Source organism: Zosterops lateralis, assembly GCF_965231275.1.
Source record: "Zosterops lateralis genome assembly, chromosome: 11".
Taxonomy (NCBI): domain Eukaryota; kingdom Metazoa; phylum Chordata; class Aves; order Passeriformes; family Zosteropidae; genus Zosterops; species Zosterops lateralis.
This window is the reverse complement of record NC_139771.1, coordinates 564,422-589,067: the sequence shown is the minus strand read 5'-3', so window position 1 is coordinate 589,067 and position 24,646 is coordinate 564,422. Positions and strand designations below refer to the sequence as shown.

Genomic DNA, 24,646 nt, shown 5'->3' with positions numbered 1-24,646 from the left:
CCAACTCCATAATGCATTTAATTAACTTCTGGAAGAAAGAAGGATTCTGAAAATAAATTCCTGAAGTATTTTCACAATCTAGGTGTATTAACTATCCCTTCAAGCACGTAAAAATGTGCTTGAAATAAATAGACAGTAAATTTAGAGTTCATCCAAATCTTTACTGCAATCGATAAGACTCAAATTTCAGAAACAAAACTTTTCAGCTGGAAAGTAACTTGTGGCATGCACTAAAGTACACTGGAGGAAAAAAAAAATCATGTGTCAATCTTTTTGCAATGAGTCATCTTGAGTTGTGCAGTTTGAAGATTTCTCTGGCATGTCTGAACTGTGAAATGTGAATTGAGCTTGGTTTTGAGGATGAACCAAAACTCTCCCAAGAGAAAACATAGGTTTTAAGATGTTAAAAGACTTTGCTAAGTTACAATTTACAGCCACCCATTAGCATGAGAAAAAAAATTAACGTCAAGGCCTACTAAGAGAAAAGAAATTCAACTATATCAACTTTTACTTCCAAGAAGCAGCACAAGACATGTAACACTTGAAAATTTTACTCAGAAACAGTGTGAAAAGACAAATTCCAGCTAAACTAATCTACAACCTGGAAAAATTTAAAACATGAACATGACTAGATCAGCTTATATACAAACACAGCATAAAAATACATACAGACATCTCCTTTACAGGTATGTGCTGGTCCAGCAAAAACAGCTAAAATTTCTGAACTACTGCAACTCCTCATAATCTGTCTTAAGCAGTAAAAGGTGCAATGGCAAAGTATTAAGAATAAGGCTCTGATCTTAGATATAAATATCTCTGTGTACAATTGTCACTATTCATTACCTGCTGGGTTGGGTTATCTACCAAAAAGTTAATTTGAATGTTGAACTCCCTAAACAAAGATAATGTAAGCAAAACCGAAAGAAGAAAAAATCTCCACAAAAAACAACATATGAATTGAATATGTTGTTAATGAACATTTTTTCTTATAAGCATTCAAGATAAAGATTCATTTACTGGAAAGTTTCTGGTCTAGAACTGAAATGACCAAAAACTTCACAATAGGGACAAGCAGAATAAAAACAACAAAATACAAACAGAAGTTAATAATGTGGAATCAAAACAACCAAATAAATGAAGCATCAATGAAAACCTTCATTGTGGAAGGAGCATTAAGTAGGAGAGCAGAAAATACTGACCTGGAAGTCAAGCTGGTTGGAGTAGGGATGAAATCAGCAGTTTGGAGAAAAACAGATAGGGAGGAAGACAGCAAAAGAGAATAAAGGGAGGAACACATTAGTTCTTTAAAAATATAACAAGCAGATGTTATATTTACAGATTATAAAAAGAAAAAAAAAAAAGAAAAAAAAAAGGAAAGGGAAGGAAAGGAAAAGCAAGAACTAAAATGAAATTTCTGCAGAGCTATAGTCTTCCTGTATACTGAAAAGAACAAGCTTTGAAACAAAAGCTTGTCATGGGTGGACAGTGGAAAGACATCCATATTTATAACCATCCAAATTCATATACACACCAAATAGAACAAATAAATTGGATAAATATTGGTAGCATTTGCTGCCACACAAACATCTCATCGTATGCTACAAAGTCTTTCAGTTGAACTATCATAGGCTGGTGACCCTCATTCATCAAGTCTTCCAATGGGAGTCAAAGCAGCTGAACAACTTGGCAGCTTGTTCAAAGATATTTAAAGTTCACAAAGCACTGTAGTTATTAATCAAGGATGAAGATCTGACATCTCATCCAGGAAATGCAGCCCCTTCCTATGCTGGCAGCAAATTTTTAATTCAGTATGAAGAAGAGAATTAATACTTCAGCACTGAAAATACTCTCATTTTTGATAACTTTATTTCTTAAAAAAAAAATACCTAACACACCCTTTTCAAATAAGTAAGGGGAAAACAATCCCCACCCAGCTAGACTTGTCCTTAAATCTGTTCCTGACACACAGGATTTTGTGCATTTAGGAAAAGTAGCATATTTAACCACTATAAAAGTACTTTTTTTTTTTTAATGCAATTATTCCACCTGCTGTTTTGTCTCTTGTGCAATGACTTGTCACTTCTTTAGTGAGTTACCTTCAAGATAATTCAAATCCAGATAAATTCAGAATGAATAAATTGTAGTCTGAATACCCCAAGAGCTTGAATACACACCTATAGTGTTAGCTATGCACTGTCTACAAGAAGTAGATAACAAAAAAAACTGCTTCTTGTTTAAGTACAAACAGGTTTGTCTCATACCTAGTAAAATATTTTTAAATGGGCTTTCATATTGTTGCAATCTTTGCTGAGAAGCTACACTTAGCCAAGCAAATGACCAGGTATCTCACATACCACTGGAGAAAAGCAGATCCAAGACTGTGCAATCCTCATCATGCAGTCATCACCTTCTTTCTCTCTTCAGTCTAAATTTACCAATGGATAATTTATGCTGTATTCTGTGGCAGTGCTCCTTTACTAAAATCACTCTGCTTTCCCTGCGGTGCTTACCCTTTCCCATATTTATACAGAACAAGCACCCCTACAGAGCCTTGTTTTGCCAGAGAAATAAACCACTGTTGCCTCGACTCTTCCTGTGTCATGAGCACTTCATTCCTTCTTACCAGCCCTCTTCTCACCTTTTTCCAGTTTTAAATCAACTTCCTGGCCTATGACTGATCAGAAGTACACAGCAGCATTCCACACAGAGCCTTGCCAGCACCTGATGGCATTAATACCTTCCTATCCTTATTGCAGATATTTATTCTGACATATCAGGATTCACTCCTCATTATTTTGATCGCTGTTTCATTATTCAGATGTCTCATAATGACACTGCCATAAGAAAATTCACCCAAAGTTTCTTTTCCTGAACTGTATCAAGGATTATCAAGGATAATTATCCTTGATAATTCTTGATATCCTTATCAGGCAGCCTTCCTGGTCCTAACTTCACAAACATGCATTTTATGCCATTGAATTTCACTTAATTTTGTGATTCAAACTCTCTCTCACATTTCATAAATGTACTTCTCATTCTAACACCATTAATCAAAGCTTTAAACAATATACTCCCTTAATCCTGACAGTTCTGTTTCTGCTACAGCTCCCTTTCCTTGGTGAGGCTCTTTGAATTAAAACTTGAGCTTATCTGGTTTCATTTACATTACTAAAAAGCTCCACAAAAATAGAACCCAAAAAACCCTGAACCACATTTCCTTCATCAAGAAAACCAAAGAAAAACAGCAGGCTAGATTTAACAAAAACACATTATACATTAAATGAAGTTTCTTGCATTAAATGTAATATTTTGCATTTAATTTTCAAGGGTTTTTTTTATTATAAACAGATAAATTGGGAAAATTGTAATAAAAGTTGTCAAATAGCTTTAGTATAGAAGAAGGAGTAGGTTCTCCTGTGTAGAAATAAGAAGCTGTAAAATACAAAGTTAATACAGTGAGAGTAATTTAAGAAACAGAACAATGTGATTTTATAGAAGCAGTATTATTAATCTAAAGTGATGACACTCAGGAGTGTGATAGTTTCTGAGCCAAGAAAATCACATTAAAACCAAAAGAACTACCATTCATATGAAAACTTCTTTATAATTATTAATAATGTTCATCTGTCAAGTGGCAAACACTTATAAATTTAACTGCCCATATCTCAAAGCAGATATTTCTATCCCTGAGTATTTGACACTGTGTGTCAATACTTTCTGACTAGTAGAACATTAGTATTCATCATCTTGTTTTAACTTTTGTTTGAATTTGTAAATGATAACTTTATTACAACCATTTTTACTTTTCAAACTTATTTATACAAGCACACTTCATTATATTGAAGAATTTATATGTGAATATAATAAATATTGTGAGGATACCACAACTTGTAATAGTCTAGATTATCATTTCTTCAGAAATTTATGCCGATATATTTTGAAAATTTATGTTGTTGCAATTATCTTGCAATGCAAGGTGTTGGCATAGCAGTGAACATGGATCCCAGCAAGCTAAGAATGAATAAATGCATTTTAACATCACATTCATTCTCCTACAGGGCCCTGGAGATGCCCTTGCATTTGAAGTTTGAGGAAATGTCAAAATATGCTAAAGGTCCATAGCGAAGTTTCACCACTCCATCACATTCCAAGTACAGTGCATCCTCTTCAAAAGTCTGTGTTCACTCAGCAGTACCACATTATTTTCTGAAGTTATTTCAGAGTCAACACCCTCATCAACAGTAACAGACTAGAAATTGATGTTCCAAAACTTCACTGCTAAGAGTGGAACAAATTTGAAAAGAAAACTAATACTAAAAAAATAAAAAATTGTCTCCATTGCATCATCCATTACAGGCTTCTCTGGCAGTAAGAACAGATTGTATGCTGACAATGCTGTACCACTGGACCCCTTAGTTCCTTATATCTTTGTAGTTGGTGTTTTGTAATCAATAATTCTCAATTCAAATGAATTTACTGCTCCCTATCAATTCTTTATCTCTTTTTACATAAACTATTTAAATTAAATTAACATTTCCAGAAATTAGAGATCACGAGCTTCAGTGCTTCATCATGATCATCTTTTAATTTTGTTATTTTAATATTCAACATGTTTGTGATTTCTATCTAATAAAGGACTTAAGATTACCCTCTTGAACAGAAGATTACTGTGCCTACTGTTGAGTTTGGCGTCACACAATAATTCAGTTTTACAATGCTAGGAGGGGATCAGCTGCTGTTTACACCTGGTGGTCACACCTAGTGACTCGGTCTGAAGTTGCCCCTGCACCACTGCATGAAAAAGGCAGCACTATCTCCATCCACAAAAGACCTCTAACTGTGGTATCTTTTCCAATATGCTGCTTTATCATTTTGAAGAGAGTAGGCAGAGCTCGCAGGCACAGTGCATAAAGTGACCACTCTTAATTACTCACTTCCTCTGGGACCTCCTTTACACATTAAAATAGGCGCAAACACTTGAGTATTCTAAACTCTGATGTGGTGAAAGAGACAACTGCCAATTGAAGTTGTCCTGACGTAAATAATCAGTTCTATTTTAAATACAAATCTTCTCTCACTTTGAATTTGATGTCTCCATTCTCATGACACTTAACTTTCACAGCTACCTGCTGCCAAAACTTGTTACTCTTTGCAGATGTTTGAAGTTTAGTAATGGTTAAGTCATCCTCAGTAAAAGGTGCTCTACACATCTTTCCATGATGGCTGTTTTCTGTCCCCCAAGGTAACCAACATTTCTGACATGTTCCTCTCTTTCATGGTAATGCTCTTTAATGGGTGCTTTGTCTTCACTGGAACTATAGCAATGATCACAAAAATAAAATCACTTTAACTTCTTTTTTGGAACCATGAAACAGTTTTCTTCTGACTTGATCACAATCAAGCAATTCTACAAATTATTTGAGAACACAGAATTCTTTCCTTCTTTCAAGCAAGAGTGTCTAATTAAAGGAAGAGAACAAAGAAAACAGATCAGTTAAACAAGTAGCAGAATATGATATGGGAGAAGGTTCCAAGATCTATTTAATTACAAAGGGCATGAGACAAATCCCAAATCCCTCCTCTCTCCATTATGCAAAGCCTCAGCAACCTTCCCAGACACAGGACAATCAACTGCCTGGTCAACATCAGAAAATATTCTTTTGAAGCAAACAAAGACTACGGGAACACTGAGAAATAGTTACAACTATTATTAAATAGTCATGAGACAGGTTAGAAATACTTGGCAATACTTTTCTGGACCTCTGAGAATGACCGATGATGTTCACACTTGAAGAAACATGTAGGGGCAGGTCTGATTCACCAGTTACTAAAAGACAGGCTTGTTTCCCAACAGGGTTTTCAGGGCCGGAGGGGGGGGTGGTTGTTGTGCCTCTAAATTGCACAGTTGACTTTTCCTATATATGCTTGTTTTATGAAGAGTATTAGAAAATGGAAACCTTACATTTTTCCAAAGTCAGCCAGCAGGTGATGCAGTTCTCAAGTAGGCCTTTTTTGTTCTTTTACAAAGCGTAACAAATATTCTCTTAAAAACATACTCTGCATTTAACTGCTCTGCTTCTGAAATGAAGATCAAGTAAGCAAAAATGCTACTCAATGTAAGATAAATAATACAAAAATTACCTTTCTAACTCAGCAATTTTCTTATCTTTGTCATTCTTCTCATTCTCTACTTCCTTGAGTATTTCTAGAAGTCTGTCAACTTCAGCCTGAGCTTTTCCACATTCTTCTCTATAGTACGATGCCTCTTTGTCAAGCTGTTTCATTCTGTCTGCGAATTCTGGATTCATCCGTGCCTCCTCTTCAGCTTCATGAGCCTTCAGAATCAATATTTCAAAAAAGATAAGGATGACAATAACTTAAATAGCTTTAAGAGCTTTACTTCTTCAGTCTTGGAGTTCAAGTTTTCATTAAAAAGGATTATGGGTATTCCTGTCTGATGATGCTTTTCTACAGATGCATTAAAAAAAGAAATGAAAATATCTATGTAGTCAAATTCTACCATCCTGAAAGAGGAGGGGATTTATTAAGGGCTTTTTTTACATATTAAAGTGACCCCATTTTAAAGGTGTGTTTTCAAAAACTCTCACCTTGAAATTCATCAAAATCACGTTAAGCTCAGTGTGTTTTGAATATATAGGCAATCTCTTAACAGATCGTGTCTTCTTTCTCTATATATAAACATATAGATTGTCCATGTATAAATATACAAATACATATATGTATGTAGATATTGTACATATCTGTATCACTAGATGACTCAAATGCAGTTTGATACTGCATTGTAGTAAAGAAAAGAAATTGTTTTTAATGCAGAGGTGATTCTAAAAGATAAACCAATAAACTAAGAAGCTGTTGTCAGCAGACATCTTACCCAATAATCCTTTTTATCTTATCATTAATACTTAACCTGAAACATCAGAGGAACAAGCCCATTGGTGAAAACAGCACAAACTTGGCAAACACATGCATGGATGGGTGGCAGTTTCATAGACAAGAGAGAACGCAATGAAAACAACAACACTGCAGAGCCCAGTCCAACTCTCATCAAACCTAATGGCAAAAAAACCAATTAACTTCAATGGGAGCATGGCCTGGCACTGAGTGCTTTAAACTGTTGGCTGGAATAATCACACACAGATGGAAACAACAATGCACTGCAATGCTTAGCCTACCCCTTGATTCCCATTATTCCTAATTGGCATCTTGAAAGAGCAGGCAAGGAAAAAACAAGGAGTTTAAGGCAGTGCACATTAAACATAGAAAATTCAGGTAACATACAGGATTTTTAAAGAAATTCATGATATTTAGAACTGAAGGGTCCTTCAACTATCTTAGTATGCAGCGAAGACGTGGACTTACTTATTCTTAATTTCAGGGAATAGACAACGCAAGCAAGCAATGAAAGAAATGCAGATCAAAATGAAGCATGCATGTTTGGGAAAGAATTAACATAAACTACAGACACTAGAAGGTCCATAATCTTTGCAATGGTTAACATTTTCTTTATAAATGAAGAACAAGTCTGAGTTTATAAAAAACAAAACAAAAAATTTGAAATTAGTAGGGAAGAAACTTAAGGAATTGGCATGTAACATGTCATTTAAGCATGAGGATAATAAGAAAAACACAGTAGATTTGAAGTGTTATTTATCTAGCTCAGAGGGTTTTATTCAGAAGAAATATTTCATCACCAAAAGAAGCCAAAGGAATGACATGAGGAGCCTAAGAAACCTACTGACCTTACTCTTCAAAATCTGTTTTGATACATGCTCCAATCATGAATTCCATGCAGACGCAGGATTGTTAAACCAAGAACTTTTTTCAAGGTAACATCCTAGGAGTATCTTGATTTTGTATCTTAAATATCTTATGCCAGCAACAGATTCCTTTTCAGGCTCATAATCTTCCTTAATAATAAACTTAGATTTCTTTAATACCAGTTATTAACTGTATCAAGAAATTTATTTTCAACTAGCTTTTTAATTTTTGAATTCAATGTAATACTAAGACTCAAGGCCAATTATCTGAGAAAACACTTTGATTGTCCATCAGCGATATTATGATATTATACACTTTTTTATCATTATGTAATTTTGCAAGGAATAAATTAATTCCATAGGTTAATTCATTCTAGAAAACAAAATACAACCCAACTCCCACCTTCAAGATACTAAGAAGCTTACGCAAAAAGCATATTGTTCCCTATCCTTCAGATTTCTCTCCCTCTCCCAAAGGTTAATCCAGAATTTCACAGTTCCCCTCTAAAGGCTATATTGCTCTTTCATGTAACCCCGTGTCATCTTTCTGTCCCTTCCCTTCACTTTGGAACACAATTAATTACATACCAGCCTTGCTTCCATCGTTTCACAGAGAAGAAAAATACCCACCTTCCTTCCTTGAACCAGTCTTCACTTTAGCATAAAGTAATTCTCAGCTCCAGCCTAAACTTTTTCTCCCATGTACCTCTACCCCTTCTCTTATCCCAGGGCCATGCAGAAGAGAGAGAGAAGCCTGTCTCTTTTTTTATGTTTCGTTGCCACATTGCACTTTCTACAAGGAAAATGCATAACTGGGCAAGAACATGATTGCATCACCAATGCAGAGGTGCCAAATGTTCTACTACCATGGAGTATTCCCATCACACAGCAGCTCAGAAATGTACTGAAAAAATAATCTACTGCATAGCTGATAAGCAAATCATTATCTGAAATAACAGATATATTCCTTTAGCCCTTTAAATCTTTGTTCAACAGCATGCTAAGGATATCAACATTAAGCTGCAAAATCTTCAGCTCTTGTGTTTTCTGTGGTACTCATGCTATTCTGTATTTGTGGGAATTTTTTTTGGAAAATTCTGCAGCACAACCTGGGTCACTGCATTTCCCCAACATGAAGTGGAACTTCTAAGGTATGATTAAATGTGAGTAAGCATCCATCCAATGTCACATATAAATCAATGCAAGCATTCAGTTACTACAAGGTTATTCTTATTTTAAAAAACCCTAACAAAAAACCCAACAAAACCAGTATTGCAAACCATCAATTTAGCTGATTGCCTCTCCTTTTCAAAGCACTTAGACAATCTTTTTTGGACTATTGGCAAGAACCAGATTTCTACAAGGGTATTGCCCAAATGAAGAAGTAAAGTTAGTTTAAAAGGGAGAGCAAGAACAAAAAACAATATTTACTAATTGCTTTCTGCAGGTAGTACTTTAACCTGCAATGCTTTTTAAGACAATCCTCACATTGTAAACAAAGCTGCTGATGCTAGAAAAGAGCAAAACACTATTCATCTGACATTGCCAGAACAAAGGCACAGAATTACTTATAAGGCCTCATTTTATTTTATGGCTTTGAAAGATGTGTTTGGATCTCAACTAGGCACCTTTTTGAATTTGTTGTGATCAGGGGTGATTTGCTGACAGATGGAACTTGACTTTTGAGGTCAAACAGTAGGCCCAAAGGAGTTAAAAGGCAGCTCAATTGATATTGATCCTGTTCCTGCCAGGACAGGCCAGATTTCTTTGGCTTTTTTTAGGCTGTAGATTGAACTGCTGGGTCAGTTCTAGACAGAAGCTGTATGGTTATCACATGAATCAGAAAGTCTCAGCCTATTTCTGCTCTTCTCTCCTTTTTCTGTTTAATTTCTGTCTCCTGTTTACTCCCTAAATTCTCCGTTACCTTGGAAAACACATTTTCTATTTCTATGGGGCTTTTATGGGTAAGAGGGACTGGTCCATCTGTATCTTTCAGCTTTCTGAAATCTGTATCTGCAAATGATAGGCCTTGTGTGCGCAGATTAGGTTAATTTCAACCTAACCCACTCACTTTATGATGCTTCTTCTCACAATATTATGACTGTGATATTGTATGTTATTTTTACAACTGAGTAAAAATAGCACACCATTCTACCATTAGAATTTCACCATTTTTTACATTGATTATACATCCATTCTCTTCTTTGCTTCATAAGCACTGCAAATGCTTTAGAAGAAAAGTAACATTTCCTTATGTAAACCGCAAATTTCCTACAGAAACATCATAACAGTGTGGCACAGACATGCAACATGAATTATTTAGGCTAATAAAGTCTGATGGTACAGTCATGAATGTATTATTCTGCATAACAGAAATTAAAGGATAGATAAGTATTTCATTTTTAAAGCTTCAGACACAAACATACACAGAAATCAAGTGGGTACTTAAAATTTTAAAGAAAAGAAACAGCAGAATTTACATGCAACATATTACTTTCTAAGATCCTTCAAATTTTATTGCTTTCAAGAATAAATGGGGGAAAAGATTGCTGTCACACAAACTTTCTTGTCTTCTTAAAACTCAGAAGGTTTTCATTTAACTTTAGGGACTGCTCTAAGTAATTTATAGTGTATTCTGCAAGTACTTTAAATTTCAATCTAATGTTTCTCTGATAGAAGATCTTGGAAAATTTAGTCTTCAATATTCAGAAAAGGGTTCACCTGAACTCTAGACTGAGTACAGCCTGATATTTTCATTACAGCACAAATGCAATAATGTAATTTATTATAATCAATTTTTCACAAAATCTCATTTGGCATTTCAAAAATTTCACCTTTAAAGCATGAAGAAATGTATGTCTAATTCTATTTACAACTTATTCTCATATATGTAGGAGAAGAAAGAAGGTGAACAAGGGAAGTTTATTTTAAAAAAATCATTCTGTGGGTAGTATGATTGCTGTATGATTGCTGCCTGGTGCCAAAGGAAAAGGATCTTGCATCCACTGTTTTGCAATTTCCAACACACTGTCCTTTTGAAAATTAACCATGTAAAGGCAGAAAAAGCAGTTAAGAAAAGGACTGACTTTGGAATACTGCACACAAACAGATTAGGAATTAACAAATGAATTCTATACAGCAGAATCACTAGTATTGAGCTAATGACTGGCCAAGCTAAAAACTAACAGTAAAAAGTCTCCAGTCTGAAAAGATACACATAGCAGCAGTGCAAATGGTATGAGTAGAAACATAACTACCACAAAAGTTAACCAAGATGATACAGAAAAAAGGGGTTTATCATTGAAAGAGACAAGCTCTTTCTCCAGCACTGTGCCAGAGCATAGAGCTGATAATACCAGGTTTTATGCTATTGTTACAATTTATGACTAAATTCTAAACACAGGTAACCAATAACTTTAAAAGTAAATACAGCACATTCTGTGGGACTCTCTTTTCCCATACAAAATTCAAGACACATCCATTACATGGTTAGAACTACAAAACCTAACTGTAATAGATTCCAAAGCTGGGATCCTGGTCCAGTCAGTCATGGCAAAGCTCCCACTGACTTCAGCAATGGCAATCCCTCCTCTAATTACTTAAACTACAAACCCAGTTCTTCTATATATACACTACCCAAATTACTTAGTGATTTTGACTAGGATTTCTATGTAAACTATAGCTTTTAAATTGCTCTCACAGTCACATCATTTTTCTGTCCTGTGATGCTCACAGCATATTAAATGTAATAGGCTCAGCCAAAAAGATGGAAACTTCTCTCTGCAGAGAAAATGTTTGTTGCTGCTCTTCCTCAAATTGAAAAAGGAGTAAAGTCAAAAGAGATATTGTGCAATTAAAGCAGGCATTGGTGAGAACATTAATACTAAACAAGGCAAAAATACTGTGCTTTTTCAAAAACTGCCTTTTGCATTTATCATTGTATATTTCAGTATTTTCTTCACTTAAATACAAATTTTCCATGTTCCTAATATATTTATGCTAACTATATACACTCTTTCATTAACTGATTTATTTTACTCATATGGACTTTTGAAAATACTGCCAGTCATTTCCTAGATATTATTATTCATCTAATTAACTCCATCACTGAAGATAAACTGAATAAATTAGAAGTTATATAAGTTTGAAGGATCGAATAAAGTACCGCACAAGGAGAAATCAAAACCCAAGGCAAAAGGAAAAAAAAATTCTGCATGCATTTTCAAATGGAGAAGTTGAGGACCTAAAGGACGTTTGTTTTCTTAGAGATACAGTATGTACCTATTTAATACATTTCAGATTCTTAAAATGGCCTTCAAGTCCACAAAGTTCATTTATTTGGATATAATGGATAGTGCATAGTGAGCATCAGGAGTGTTCTGCAAAGCTCCACAGAGGAAGACCACAACACAGTAAGGGAATGGATCCTCATGCTTCCATATGTTACAGCGGGCATTTTAAAAATGAACTTACTGGATTGTACATCTGATTGAACAACTGCTCAGCTTGCTACATTGCAAAGTTGGTAGGGAGTGAAGCACAGACAGGAAAAGAAGGAAAGATCCAGGAAAACAGCATTAGCTCAACAAAACCAGTGCATTTGCACAGAAGAACTTGTCATTTAAAAAAAAAAAAAAAAAAAAAAAGAGTAGAAATTTAAGATTATAAATATTCCTTGGTGAAAATGAGAGGCATTGGGGAAACATAAATGTTGACTTTGGTTTCTAAAAAAGAATAGCTGGAGTAAGAAATTTAAGGTTTGTGTTACTTTCCCTTTCTCAAGTTAAATAACCCATGAAATAAAGAGAGGTGTTCACTTTTGATGATAGTGCTTCATTAAGTGCTGGTCTTAAGCAATGAATCACAAGAAGTGGTTTTGGCTGAGGCTGCAATTTATCACCAAACCTTCAAAGACAGTAATAGTAAAGGACTAATTAAATAGTATCATTAAATTTATTACTTTCCTTTGTTTAATACAATACTGAATTTTCTATGCAGAATTACTTTTGAACAGTACAGTCTGGTAAATAGTACTTTAGCAATTGCAAATATGTCAGTAAGCAAGTAAATTTAAGATCATGAAAAACAACAAAAGGAGGAAATTCTAGAGTGGGTAATAAAGATTATATATATACACACATATATAAAAAACACTTCACTACCTATTAGCTTATTCCTGCTGTTCTTTCGCAAGTAACAATACAAAGTCAACAAAAATCTGTGGAACTTTGGGGGAAAAGCATTGACCATTCTCTGGTATTTAGGGTTTTTTTAATGAAATGATTTTTCAATTTAATGACTTTTTTATGATTTACAATCCATAATATTTGTCACAAAACGTTCAATACACATGTCTATAATTTAAAAAATTACTTTTCATACCAAAATATAGCACAGTCACGTGAATAATTACTTTCTACAAATAACCTCTTCATTATTTTTGAAATGGGCCTACTCTGTAAAATCCTGAGTTTAAAATGAGCATATTTTTTCTTGCCAAAATGCAAAAAATCCAGTACTGAAAAATATTTGGATCAAATCAGATCAAATAAAACCCTTCCTTATAATCAATAAATGAATCATATTGTCTCAAAAAAAAAAATGGAAATCAGGGAAAGTTGGGGAGGAGAAACTCTAGGAGTTGTTTTGGTGTTTTTATTTACAGTTTTAGTTTAGACTTGCCCCTTGTGCACATTTTCCTTCAGACATAGCATTTACCACCATTAGTGCTCATGCAAAACTTCCTCCCAGCAAGTGTGCACAGAGTACTATCTTCACATTTCTTAGTTTAATTTGTTAAAACTTCTAAATCAACACTGAACTATAACTATTTTACAGCAGCATAACAAAGTACCTCCTCTACAATATATTTAGAGAGGACTGCTGTGTAAGCTGCTTGGATTTTTTTCAATGAGAAAGGCCCTTGGAGTGGGTCTTGAAAGGGAGATGTAAACTGTGCCAGAGCCAACCTGCAGAGGTTGATGCTCCCACATGGGCACACTCACGGGGCATGTGGGCTCATTTCTGACCCTGTCACTGTCCCCTCTTCCCAGACCCAGACATGTGCAAGAGCCACGCAGGTTTCCTTTTCACTCCATTTCCAGGGCAGTGAGAACATGGTGCAGGTATTTTTCTGGGGACCAATTACTTTTAACACAGGGTATTTACAGGTTTGAACATAAAGTATTTCATTAAAGAATACGTGAATTGAAAATGACTGTGTGGAGCCTACTGTCATTAACAGTCACTGTTTCTGTTCAATTAAGTATGCCCAGAAAGAAGGTTGTAACTACATTTTATTGTGGAAATACCTGGTCTCTTACAAATGGTGGGTGAATTTCCATTGGGGCTTTATGCTGTATTTATGATATAATAAAACTATTATGTTTTCAACTTTCATTCAATAATTGTTTGTATTTATACACAAAAGACATGCTCCCTTTTTATACAAAAGACATCCCAGACACTCTCTGACTTTTGTAAGTGCTTGTTTTTCCATGACTGTATGATGTGTTTATAAGTACAGTCATAAATGATTGACTTAGGATTTCAAGTCCTTCAAGAGGATTTTGATGAGGGTTTTTTAAGTGATCTGTGCTTCTAGGGTTCTTTTCACTATATTTTTTTTAAACTTATAAAAAAAAGATATTTCAGATTGTAATAAAGTATCTGTTGTAGTGGAGTGCAAAGTAAACAAACATACATTCTAACAAACTAAAGCAAACTAAATGACTTTCAGAGAAACCTTCTCTTTGGAGATTTAAATTCTGCCATCAATAGCATTTTTAAGCTATAGGACACTTAAATTATTTGTGTTTCCATTTGTATATGTTTATTGAAAAAAGCTTCCCTTCCTCTCAACTAAAGATCTAATGCAGGCACCTGATTGCACATATTCATTCTGAATTAAGAAAGAATACAAGTATAAGGTTTACACACTGATATCCTTTATACTTTGCAATACCTTCTTCACAGGTCAGGCTATTGAAACAATGCTTAATCACTGAGCAGGATACTACTCAACTGGGTAAAAAGAGTGTCAGAATATTATGCTAACGGTGATAACATTCACAGAACAAATATTATTTACCAGAAAATGAAAAACTATACCACCAATATTAAAAAAATAAAACAATGCTTGATGTACACTTAGTCATGAATTGCAGAAGAGAGACATAATGCCTGACCCCATCAAATACGTAATGAGAACAGTGAGAGCAGACATTACTGAACAACACAGAGAAAGGTCAAAGAAACAATGGTATCAAAACAATTGCAAGTCATTTAAGCAAAATCTAGTTTATTGCAGCAATTTAAGTAGAACCATGTAGTAAAATACTGGGTTTGTACGTTTTCCTTTAAATGCTTGCTTCCACTTCTTGCTGAATAGAAATACTGAATTGCCAGCTGACAAACTTTTGATTATTTTGCTTAATTACCACAAATGTGTTCACCAACAAAGCCAAAAATACATCAAAATAAAACCTAGCTGGGGTTTTCATTTTGGAAGCTGATTTTTTGATTAGGAATTCCAGCATTTCTTGGACAAGCCTTTAATTTTTTTCTCATCCTGTAAATGTTTCAGCTTACTTCTAAAAGTGGAGTCAATCCACATACAAATAAATTACTGGTTTGATAATTTCTCTCTGCCCTTTTGCCTCCAATGTCCTTCTCCCATCTATTTGTTGCAGCTTCTCAGAATTCTCTCATAGAGGTACTCAGGGCAATTTCTGAGGCCCACTAGTGGCTTTGGTAAAAACCTCTTGAGAAAAAGCAGTATTTGATGCAAGTATCGGCAAACAGCATAAGATGGGTAGATTCTAGATTAACTCCAGAAGAGTAAGTGAACTCATCATTTCAAAATGAGGGTATGAGATGCCGATTTTTGTTTTGCTGTTTGTTTAAGATGGAACTTACCTTTTTCAACTGTGCTTCCAACTTACTACACTCTTCTTTCTTTTGTTCTATGGCTATTTCTAAAGATTTAAGTTTGGAGTCTCTTTTCAGCCCTGCTGATGCCAATGAAGATGCATGTTCTTTGAGATCGATTAAACTAGACTGGAAAATGACCAAGAGTAAAAAGTTAATTCCTAGTCACCAGGACACTAACTCGTTGCCAGCTTAGCAACCACTTGGATCCTGTTCCCCCTCCCCCAAAATGAGCTGACTCAAAGATAAGCATTGATAGCAAAAGACAGCATTTTGTGTATACAGCTGGAACCACAAGAACTGGCATGCAGTGAAACACAGAAACATTCATCATACAGACGAGCTCGTGTCATATTCTGGAGGTACAAACACACTGAAAACTATTTCTCTAACTGACAAACAAAAACAGGAGCAGCAATGGAATATTTGAGCCTACTGGAAGCTTAGGTTAAGGACAAAGTAGAGATTATGATGCACAACTGTGTAAAAACTGAAGCAATATTTTATGTACAAATTAGGACTGTGAAGAATACTTAAGAAAACAGCAGTTCTGAAGCTGAACACTGAAGTGGCAGAATTTCAGTACTTCACATGATTCAAGAGTAATCCTAATGCACCTTCTTTCATCATAATGATACAGATAGAAGAGCAGAGATTTTTAGCAAAGACTGACCTCTTTTTCTGTCAGTTCAGCTTGTAAAGCATTAACTTTCTCCTTCAGGTCCTTGTTTTCTTTTTTAAAGGATTCAATTTCTTCAAGTCTTTCTCTATCATCTCGATCCCTTTGCTCCTTCAGACGCTCTATTATTCTTTCCTAACACGGTAAAGAATTGCAAAATGGAAAAGTTGGGAATAATTTTAAGAAAAGATAGAATTAAATTTGTTTGCATTATGTAGCACTTATTAAAAAAAACCTTCCAAAGAAGAGGATGATTGAGTTAATGGTATTAAAGTCAATGCAAGATTTCTCTAGATTTCAAAATCATAAGATCAAGGTTTTACATACTTGATAAGAGGAACACAGTACAGGAACTTCATTAAAGAGCTATACTGATATGAGTGTGTTTAGTTTTGTGATAGATGTGAAAGATACTCACTTCAATAATGTATTTCCTGTATTCATAAGCGATTGAAGTCTTGAGTAAAAGTTCAAAATAAGCCATGAATAGTTTCCTGAGAGGCCATGACCAGTTTACTCAGCTTCAGTTTTGTTATTACCCTACAGTGCTTGCAATAAGATGTGAAGGTTCCAGATCTAATCAGAAATCAGCCACTTGCTAACTATCAGTAACTTGCAGTTTACATGTACTATATTTTGCGATGTCAAAAAAAAAACCAGTCATCCTAGACACAGAAAAAGTAGCCTGATACAAATTAAGAAAACCAAAGGAAGATTTTATTCTGTCAAATTAATAGTAACCCTATAGATATTTAAACTCAACTGTGTTTTTATAAACCTTGTTGATTTCCACTAACTATTTCAAGGTTTGCTGAAAATCATCAGTCATTGATTGCGTGATTAATTCAAAGGGTGAAATGAAAAAAGCAGACACAGTAGTATGGTTTTGTTAAGCTCTGATAATGTTCTTTAAAATCACATTTCATCAATACTTGAAGGATGCAAATACTCATCAGAGAGACATACTTAGGGTACAATGAAATAACCACTAGAATTGCATTTCAGTTGGAAGCAAACCTTTAAGCAGAGTATCGGGAAAATTACTGGTATCCTTTGGGTGGTGGCAGGGGGGCAGTAGAAACAACATCATTTAGGTCCTGCACCGGGGTCAGGACCATCCCAGGCTCGGCAGAGAACATTCAGAGCAGCCCAGAGGAGGAGGACTTGGTTGTATACAGTGACAAAAGGGTCCACAAGACTCAGCCATGAGCTCTCACAGCCCAGAAAACCCCGTGTTCCTGGGCTGCATCCAAAGCAGCATGGCCAGCAGGTCGGGGAGGTGACTCTGCTGATGCCCACCTCGGGAAGAACTGCATCCAGCTCTGGGGCCCCAACACAAAGACACGTGTTGGAGAGGGTCCTCAGGAGAGCCAGGAAGATGTAAGGTCTGTAGCAACCTGGTCTAATGGAAGGTGTCCCTGCCCACAGCAAGGGAGTTGGAACTATGTGATGATCTTTAACATCCTTCCAATCTAAATTAAATAGCTTCAGGTTTATTCTTAATAACAAACAATACAAATTATTAATAACTTGAATATTAATATGAAGATGCCAGCCTCCATAAAGTAGAATAGTTTAACAAACATTCAGATTCCACCTAGTTATATTCAGAATTAGTTTTATACCAATTCCTTCCTTCCTGAAGATTTATTTACCCAAATGATTTTTTCATCTACAACAAACTAAACATAACACTATTTCATTTTTTTAATGAACAGCATATTTTTTGTCCATCACAAAAGAAGACTAATTTATCTGTCAGCTGCATAAGGCTAAATGTCAAAAACGTGTCAAAAGGCCCTAATACACCATGTTTTACTTGATTAACAGCTAACTTGCAGAAATCCCAACAATGTGTTCTTGTTTCTTGTTTCTTGTTCGTATTTGCTTTGGCCAGCTTTCCTTATGCACTAATCTGGGACCTCACAGGTCTAATCTATTTGCACTTTATCACAGAAGCAGGAACTGAATTGCCCCAGCATATAGCTCCATTATCAGACATACTCCATTGCTTATCTGCTGTATGCTGCTACAGTAGGACCAACTTTATAAATATCAGCTTCATGAAAGCAACCTCTTGAGCTGCTTTGGGCCAGTCCAAGAGCTGAGATATCCTTTGAAAAGTTTCTTGTTATAACATCAAGGCAGCTGATAGCACTTCTGCATAGTCTGATTTTCAAACTTCTAATTTTCTTTTTTAATTGCAATATAATATTATTGTTGTTACAAATTTTTAGTGCCTAAGAGAGGCGCTGAAATTACAGATAAATAGTTGAATGAATATGTTTTGCAGCTTAGTTCCAAAATGAGCTCAATGGCAACTGATGTTGATTTGTTTCTGATTCCTGATAAGAGGACAAATCACACCAGCAATATCGTTAGAAAAATACTAAGATTAAAAGAAGGAAAAATTGACTTTTTTATGATTTCTACATTAATTTCTCATTAAGTGTTTCCAAGATACTAATCCTAATCACTGAATAGGAAAAAAAATTGAGAGATACTTGGAAAAATCTATTTTCATAAAGAATAAGGAGACCTTTTCTAATTCAGAGCCAAAATCTTAATCTGTGTATTTTTAAGGAAAAGGCAGGAAAATATTTGAGTTTTGGATTTTAAAAATAGCTTTTTAATTAATTAATGACATATTATTTTGTTTAATTTGTTTGTCTTCCTATAGAAGATAAGAAAAGCAATTCAATCAGATTCCAGTAAATTGTGGTTAGCTAAAGTGGTACGAATAACTTTTATTTCTATTTTAAAAGAGCTTCCCATGATGCTCTTTAACAATTTTATTCATTCTTTTTAAATTAAAATTCTAAAAACTAGTGAATAGACAAAGAATTAATAAAACACAAAAACCAACCTAATCTCAGAGTATAAAAAAATTATATAGTTAAAAGCAGGTCTGATGCAACTTCTAGAAAGAAAAACAAAGCACACACACAACACACTTCCATGGGAATGGAAATCAGGTATTCTTAAATGAAAGCATCACCCTTTCTTGACAGCATTACATATTAAATGGATAAAAGTATTTATATTGATGCATGTGTTAAGAAAAAACTCACTAACAGTTCCTGTCTTGTTCCATTTGGACAAACCTCTATTCTGTATTTCAACCAGTATTCTCAGTCAAAATATTTAATAACAACTGATACATCTGTAGATCTTAAAAACGCTGCTGCGGAGGGAAATAGGGATAAGAAAGTTACTGAGAGCAGTTAGGAGGACTTGGGAAGCTGGACATAGAAAGGAATGAGGCACATGTGTAAACACACACTGTCAAAGTATTTAGCTGCCAGAAGACAGAAAAAAGCCAGGCGTAATTGTCCATTTGGAATTTCTGGAAGATGGCTACTGGCTTCTTTCAACGTGTAAGCACATCCCAGAAATTACAACTGACTTCAAAAAATCTGCCCTTCCAAGTGTGGCCTTCAAGGGACTCACAATGGAGAGAAACTGAGGGTGATTTCCATGTAAAACAAAAAATCAAAATCATACAGAGAGATTTTACCTTGGAAACTTTCTCTTTGTTTTCTCATATGCTCTCAGAGCAAGCACCCTGTTTTTCAAAGGCTAATCTGAATCCTAACTCTGCAGGGCTCCTTTCCTCCTAATCCAGTGCAAGTCTCCATTGCGACAATCATTATGCTTCCCAAAGGACAGTTTTAAAAACCCCTCAGCTGCCTCTACAGGCATTTTGGGAAAGTGACTAATCCAGAAAAGATAATTTACAAGGAGAGAAAACAGATTAAAAAGTACTTTCTGACATTTTTTTATTAATACGCTGTGAAATTGGTGAGCACTGTGTCCAGATTAGCAGTGAAAGATTACAGAAATTTTACTGTATAGTGCAATACAGTGCAATTTTAATAATTATATAATGCATACATAACTGCTTATCCACATGAATCAAAACTAATGACAACGTTTTTCACTTTGGTCACTGTTGCTGACCAAACAAATGCTAGGAAAGCAATTAAACTCACAAGAAATAAAAAATCTGACATTAATATTGTATGTGTCAGTGCTGACACCACAGTGGCATTTTCAAGTCATATACAGTCATAAATACCTTCATAGGATTACACACTGCAGAATGGCACATATTAGTCACACTCACCTGTTCACATTTAAGTAGTATATATTAAGATCTGTGAGCTGCAAAATGTGGATATTTGTACTAATTTTTGGGGCATATAAATTCACTTGCATTATCTCGTATTCAAAGTCAACTGAAAGAAGAAACCTGATCTCACTGAAACTGGTAGGAATGTTGCCAGTAATTTAAACAGTGCAGATTTATCCCTTCTCCTAGGTATTTTCAAATTAAAGGCACAGAGTTTGTAAAGGGAAAAAAAGGAATTCTCAATTATTTTTTCTATGAAACAGTTTCCCTTAAAAATGAAGTGTAGGAAGCCAACAGTGCTCACAGCAAGCCAAGGTTACAGTTCGTACAGCCACTTGCTCTTGGACCCTGCTTAATGGACAAAAGAACAGGATAATCAAGATCACAAAGACAGAAAAATGCCCCTAACTCTACCTTCTTTAAGTCAGGTGTCCAATGCCTTTCATTTCTTTCAGGGAATAACCACTCATCTCATTGACTAAGGCAAAATCTTCCCATGTCCTGGGCCATTTTCTCAGTGAGCATTCAAAGGACATCACTCCTTCCCCTCCAAGTCCTGTGTCAGTGCATCCCCTGGCAGTCACTCCATGTTCATCCTACCAGAACAGGGCCACCTGCTTCCCTTAAAAGGTCCATAGCCTTTGGAGAGCTGTCAGGCCAACTTAGAAGGACATTTTCTGCACACACTTCACCCAAAAGAACAGCACCTAAGCTTTTCATGAGAAAACATTACCTTTTCTGATAGCGCTTCCTCTAAGGTTGCTAGTGCTGTATCTGTATTACTGGAATCAGTCTGCAGGGACTTCACTCTGTCTTTTAGATTAGTCAGTTGTTTGTCTTTGTCTCTAAGTTGCTCCTGTAGATTTTCAATCTGTAAATAAAAACATCACAATAATCATCAACCTTGTCATAACATTCCAAGAGGGACTTGGGTGCTGAGTGGATGCACATCACACATATGATACACACGCCTCAGTATACTGCCAGGTTTGTAACTGCTATGTCATCAACAGTTTTAAACTTCAGTCCTTTCTATTTTGCTTTCTTTTGCTGAAGAAGTATATTTTTTTTAATAAAATAAAGGAAAAATATCAAAGCGGTCAGGTACTTTATTATTTAAATATTTTCTGATATTAATCACTCTAGTTTAAGGTGCTGCATTATCTCAGTAATTCAAAGTATGTCTGGAATTACCCCTTTAGATTATTCTAGTTCAATAACAAGGACAAAGAAAGGGTGAGGCAAAGCAAGTTGAGTGAGCCTTAAAATGAGGAAGAAGTAAGATTATAACCCGCCTATCTAAAAATCTCTTCTTCCATGATTCCCTGCTGGAAAGAAAACTCAGCTGGGCTGAAATCAGAATGTTTATTCTTAAAAAGGCCAAACCTACAAACAACCAAACAAAAAAATCTCAAGGGACGCCACTTCCATTCACTTTCTTCACCTCCACAAATATTTAAAATACATCACTCTATTTTGGATATTGTAAATTCTCTAAATAAATCTGGTTCCTCATCTAGAAAGTACTTGAACATATTGCTAAAGTACCTATAAGCACACTGTTATGATTTATAGTGGTTAAATCAGGAAGAGTAAAATCACTAAGGTTTTGCACCAAAAGTTGTCCCCAGAGCAATGTGGACTTTGGAAGCAAATGTGAATAAAAGCACTCAGCTGCTGATTTTCATGGCAATCCCCTTCTGTGGCTGTAAGGCACTGTGACCTCTGGGCAGAATGCAGGGAGGACATGTGTTATGTCAGATGTGTAAAATTTCATTAATTGTCTGTTGGAAGAATCCTCCTCCTTCCATCCTGCACTCTCAGTGCCACTCATTATTATGCACAAACTGGCACAAACCCAAGATTTGTTACTTAAGACTTTGCACAAATAAATAGTAACAAGAAAATTAATCGGTCTGTTATTTTAGTATGCCACTTTAGATAATATATGAAAATATGCCAAAATCCATGAAGCATCATTTGTTCAAAGCTGGTTTTAAGTATGTTGTCAACGTTAGACAAATTATTACTGCCAACAGATATTCAAGTTCTTACTTTCATCAGTGATTTTTCACTTTGGAACACATTTCTCTTGCTACTGAAATGAATTCAGTTTCCCTATTCACTTTATAATGGAATGATTTTGTTTTTCCCATAGCCAGTATCTTTCCATTTAAAGCAACTCAGACTTTAACAGAAGCAGGAGCTTTTACAGTTAATTTAAAGATTTCTTTACAAACCTGAAGTTGAATTCAATGCATATGCAGCTCTGCAGAAGTCAACAGTTACGTCAATAAAAATTTGATCTCCATATGCAAGAATGTACCACCATATTCAAATACACTTTAATTTGGGGCACACCTTGGTAAAAATTCTCTTCCTACTACATTATACAAGTGTGGGAGAAAAAATCCTGAAGTTTTGACATCATATATATCTACAATTAACAAGTCATAAAATCCACAGTACAGCTGTGTGCAATGTATAAAGTGTGGTTTTAAAAAATTAAATCTTAAAAGAATTTAAATAAAAATTAAAATGAAATTTGAAAATAAATTTGGAGGAGCAAAATTCAATTAGAAATTCTTTACATTATGGCAAATACAAGTCTTGTACCTTTTTTTTCTTTTTCCCTTTTTTTCTTTTTTTAACATACATAGTTTGGTATATCAGATTACTGCTATGAGCCAAAGATTCCACTTGCTGTGTAAACTATAAAATACTACGGAATATATAGAAAGGTCTTTTTGGGAAGACCTGACATAGAATAGCTTACTCTCGTGAATGACCTCTTGCAATATTTTTCTTCGTGTGTATATTTAATACAGATACAGAAACATGATACACGTGTTAATGAGTTAAGAACTTTTTATTTTATGGCATGTGTATTAGTCACATCTAAAATTACATTAACTGGCATTCCAAAGACTGCACACTATGTTTCTTTCTTTACTTCATCCAACTATTAATGATTCCAAAAACTACCTCATGACACCCTGTGGAATACTTAAGCAATTGCACATTTCAGCTTCACCAAAACAAATTCTCAAGTAAAAGGGAAATAAAACAGGAGAGTGAATATTGATTACATGGTCTTTGAAACAAAGTTAAGATCAGGTCCTTTACTATCATCAGCTTGACCTACCAATTCTAGGCACCCTAAATTAAAGTACTTATTTCCTATGCACAGTGCTTATCTGAATTCTACAGCATTTACACGATTTCCTTCCTCTTAAAACTAATTGAAAATATGAGCCAACCCTTAACCAAGAAAACATGTTCTAAAATTATTCAGCATTTACAAAATTCTTTCCTCAGAGGTAAAAGAGAACAGGCAGCAAATTAAAAACATCCCCAATGAATCACAACTGCTTTAAAATAAGTCACTCAATACATACTCCATAGATAAAATAAGATGAAAGGATCTAATTATTCTTCTATTTGTGCTATATAAACCTGAAGGAATTACTTTGATGGGAACTGGACCACACTGGGGTACGTGAAAATAGAACCAATACCTCAGAGTATTTGTTTGCTGGGATGGGCACAGGATTAGCAAAGACCCACTGATGCTGACAAGACTTTATGACCAGTTAATCACAGAGTCCTCTCAACGAGATTACAGGAGACAAAGAGATTGAGAGGTCTTACATGCCAAAATCTTGGAACACAAGATATGATTTAGTTCTTGAGTTTTTTAAATTCAGAAAGAACAACAAACCCTCTGGTAACCTCTGTCCTTCCCCAACACACATATATGTTTGGGTACAGGCATTTCTGTAAGAATACAATTCTGTTATTGAATAATGACTTTTGAGCATGCCTGAGTTCAGTTTACAGCAGGGACTGTTAAGACCTTCTTAATCCTCAAGTACTTCTATTTTTTTTTTCTGACAGGAAGTTAGTTACTGTGAAGTTTTGTCAACATCTATTTCTTACCTCTGTAAACTGCTATGTCCTTGTGCCAGGATGAAAAGAAATTCCTCTTTATTTCAGAAAGTGTGTATATTCCCAGGGCTTAACCTAGACTTTATTCCTTCTTTTCAAACAATACCCTTACAGATAAATGTCTTTCCTATGAGGCATCCTGTCAATAAACCTCAAGTGCTAATCTTGTCACCTTTTGGC

At 35.0% G+C, this 24,646-nt stretch overlaps 1 protein-coding gene and 1 long non-coding RNA gene across 6 annotated transcripts in view; one reads left to right on the top strand and one right to left on the bottom strand.

Moving 5' to 3' along the window:
* LOC310913950 overlaps positions 1-24,646 on the top strand; it is a 293,389-nt gene that overhangs the window by 46,241 nt on the left and 222,502 nt on the right. The gene's annotated exons all lie outside the window — the stretch shown is intronic.
* Positions 1-24,646, bottom strand: part of ERC2 (ELKS/RAB6-interacting/CAST family member 2) — a 438,499-nt gene that overhangs the window by 254,642 nt on the left and 159,211 nt on the right. For 3 of the 5 annotated variants that reach the window (XR_014590924.1, XR_014590925.1, XM_083869813.1), the window contains exons 8-13: positions 21,252-21,389; positions 16,381-16,521; positions 15,696-15,836; positions 12,252-12,287; positions 7,194-7,223; positions 6,142-6,335 (exon numbers count right to left, since the gene is read on the bottom strand). Coding sequence is in view for 1 of the 5 variants with exons in the window: in XM_083869813.1 (XP_083725939.1) it covers positions 6,142-6,335; positions 7,194-7,223; positions 12,252-12,287; positions 15,696-15,836; positions 16,381-16,521; positions 21,252-21,389 (680 nt within the window). In the remaining 4 variants the exon portion in view is untranslated. The remainder of the gene's footprint in view (positions 1-6,141; positions 6,336-7,193; positions 7,224-12,251; positions 12,288-15,695; positions 15,837-16,380; positions 16,522-21,251; positions 21,390-24,646) is intronic. The other 2 variants (XR_014590926.1, XR_014590927.1) reach the window with 2 other exon arrangements.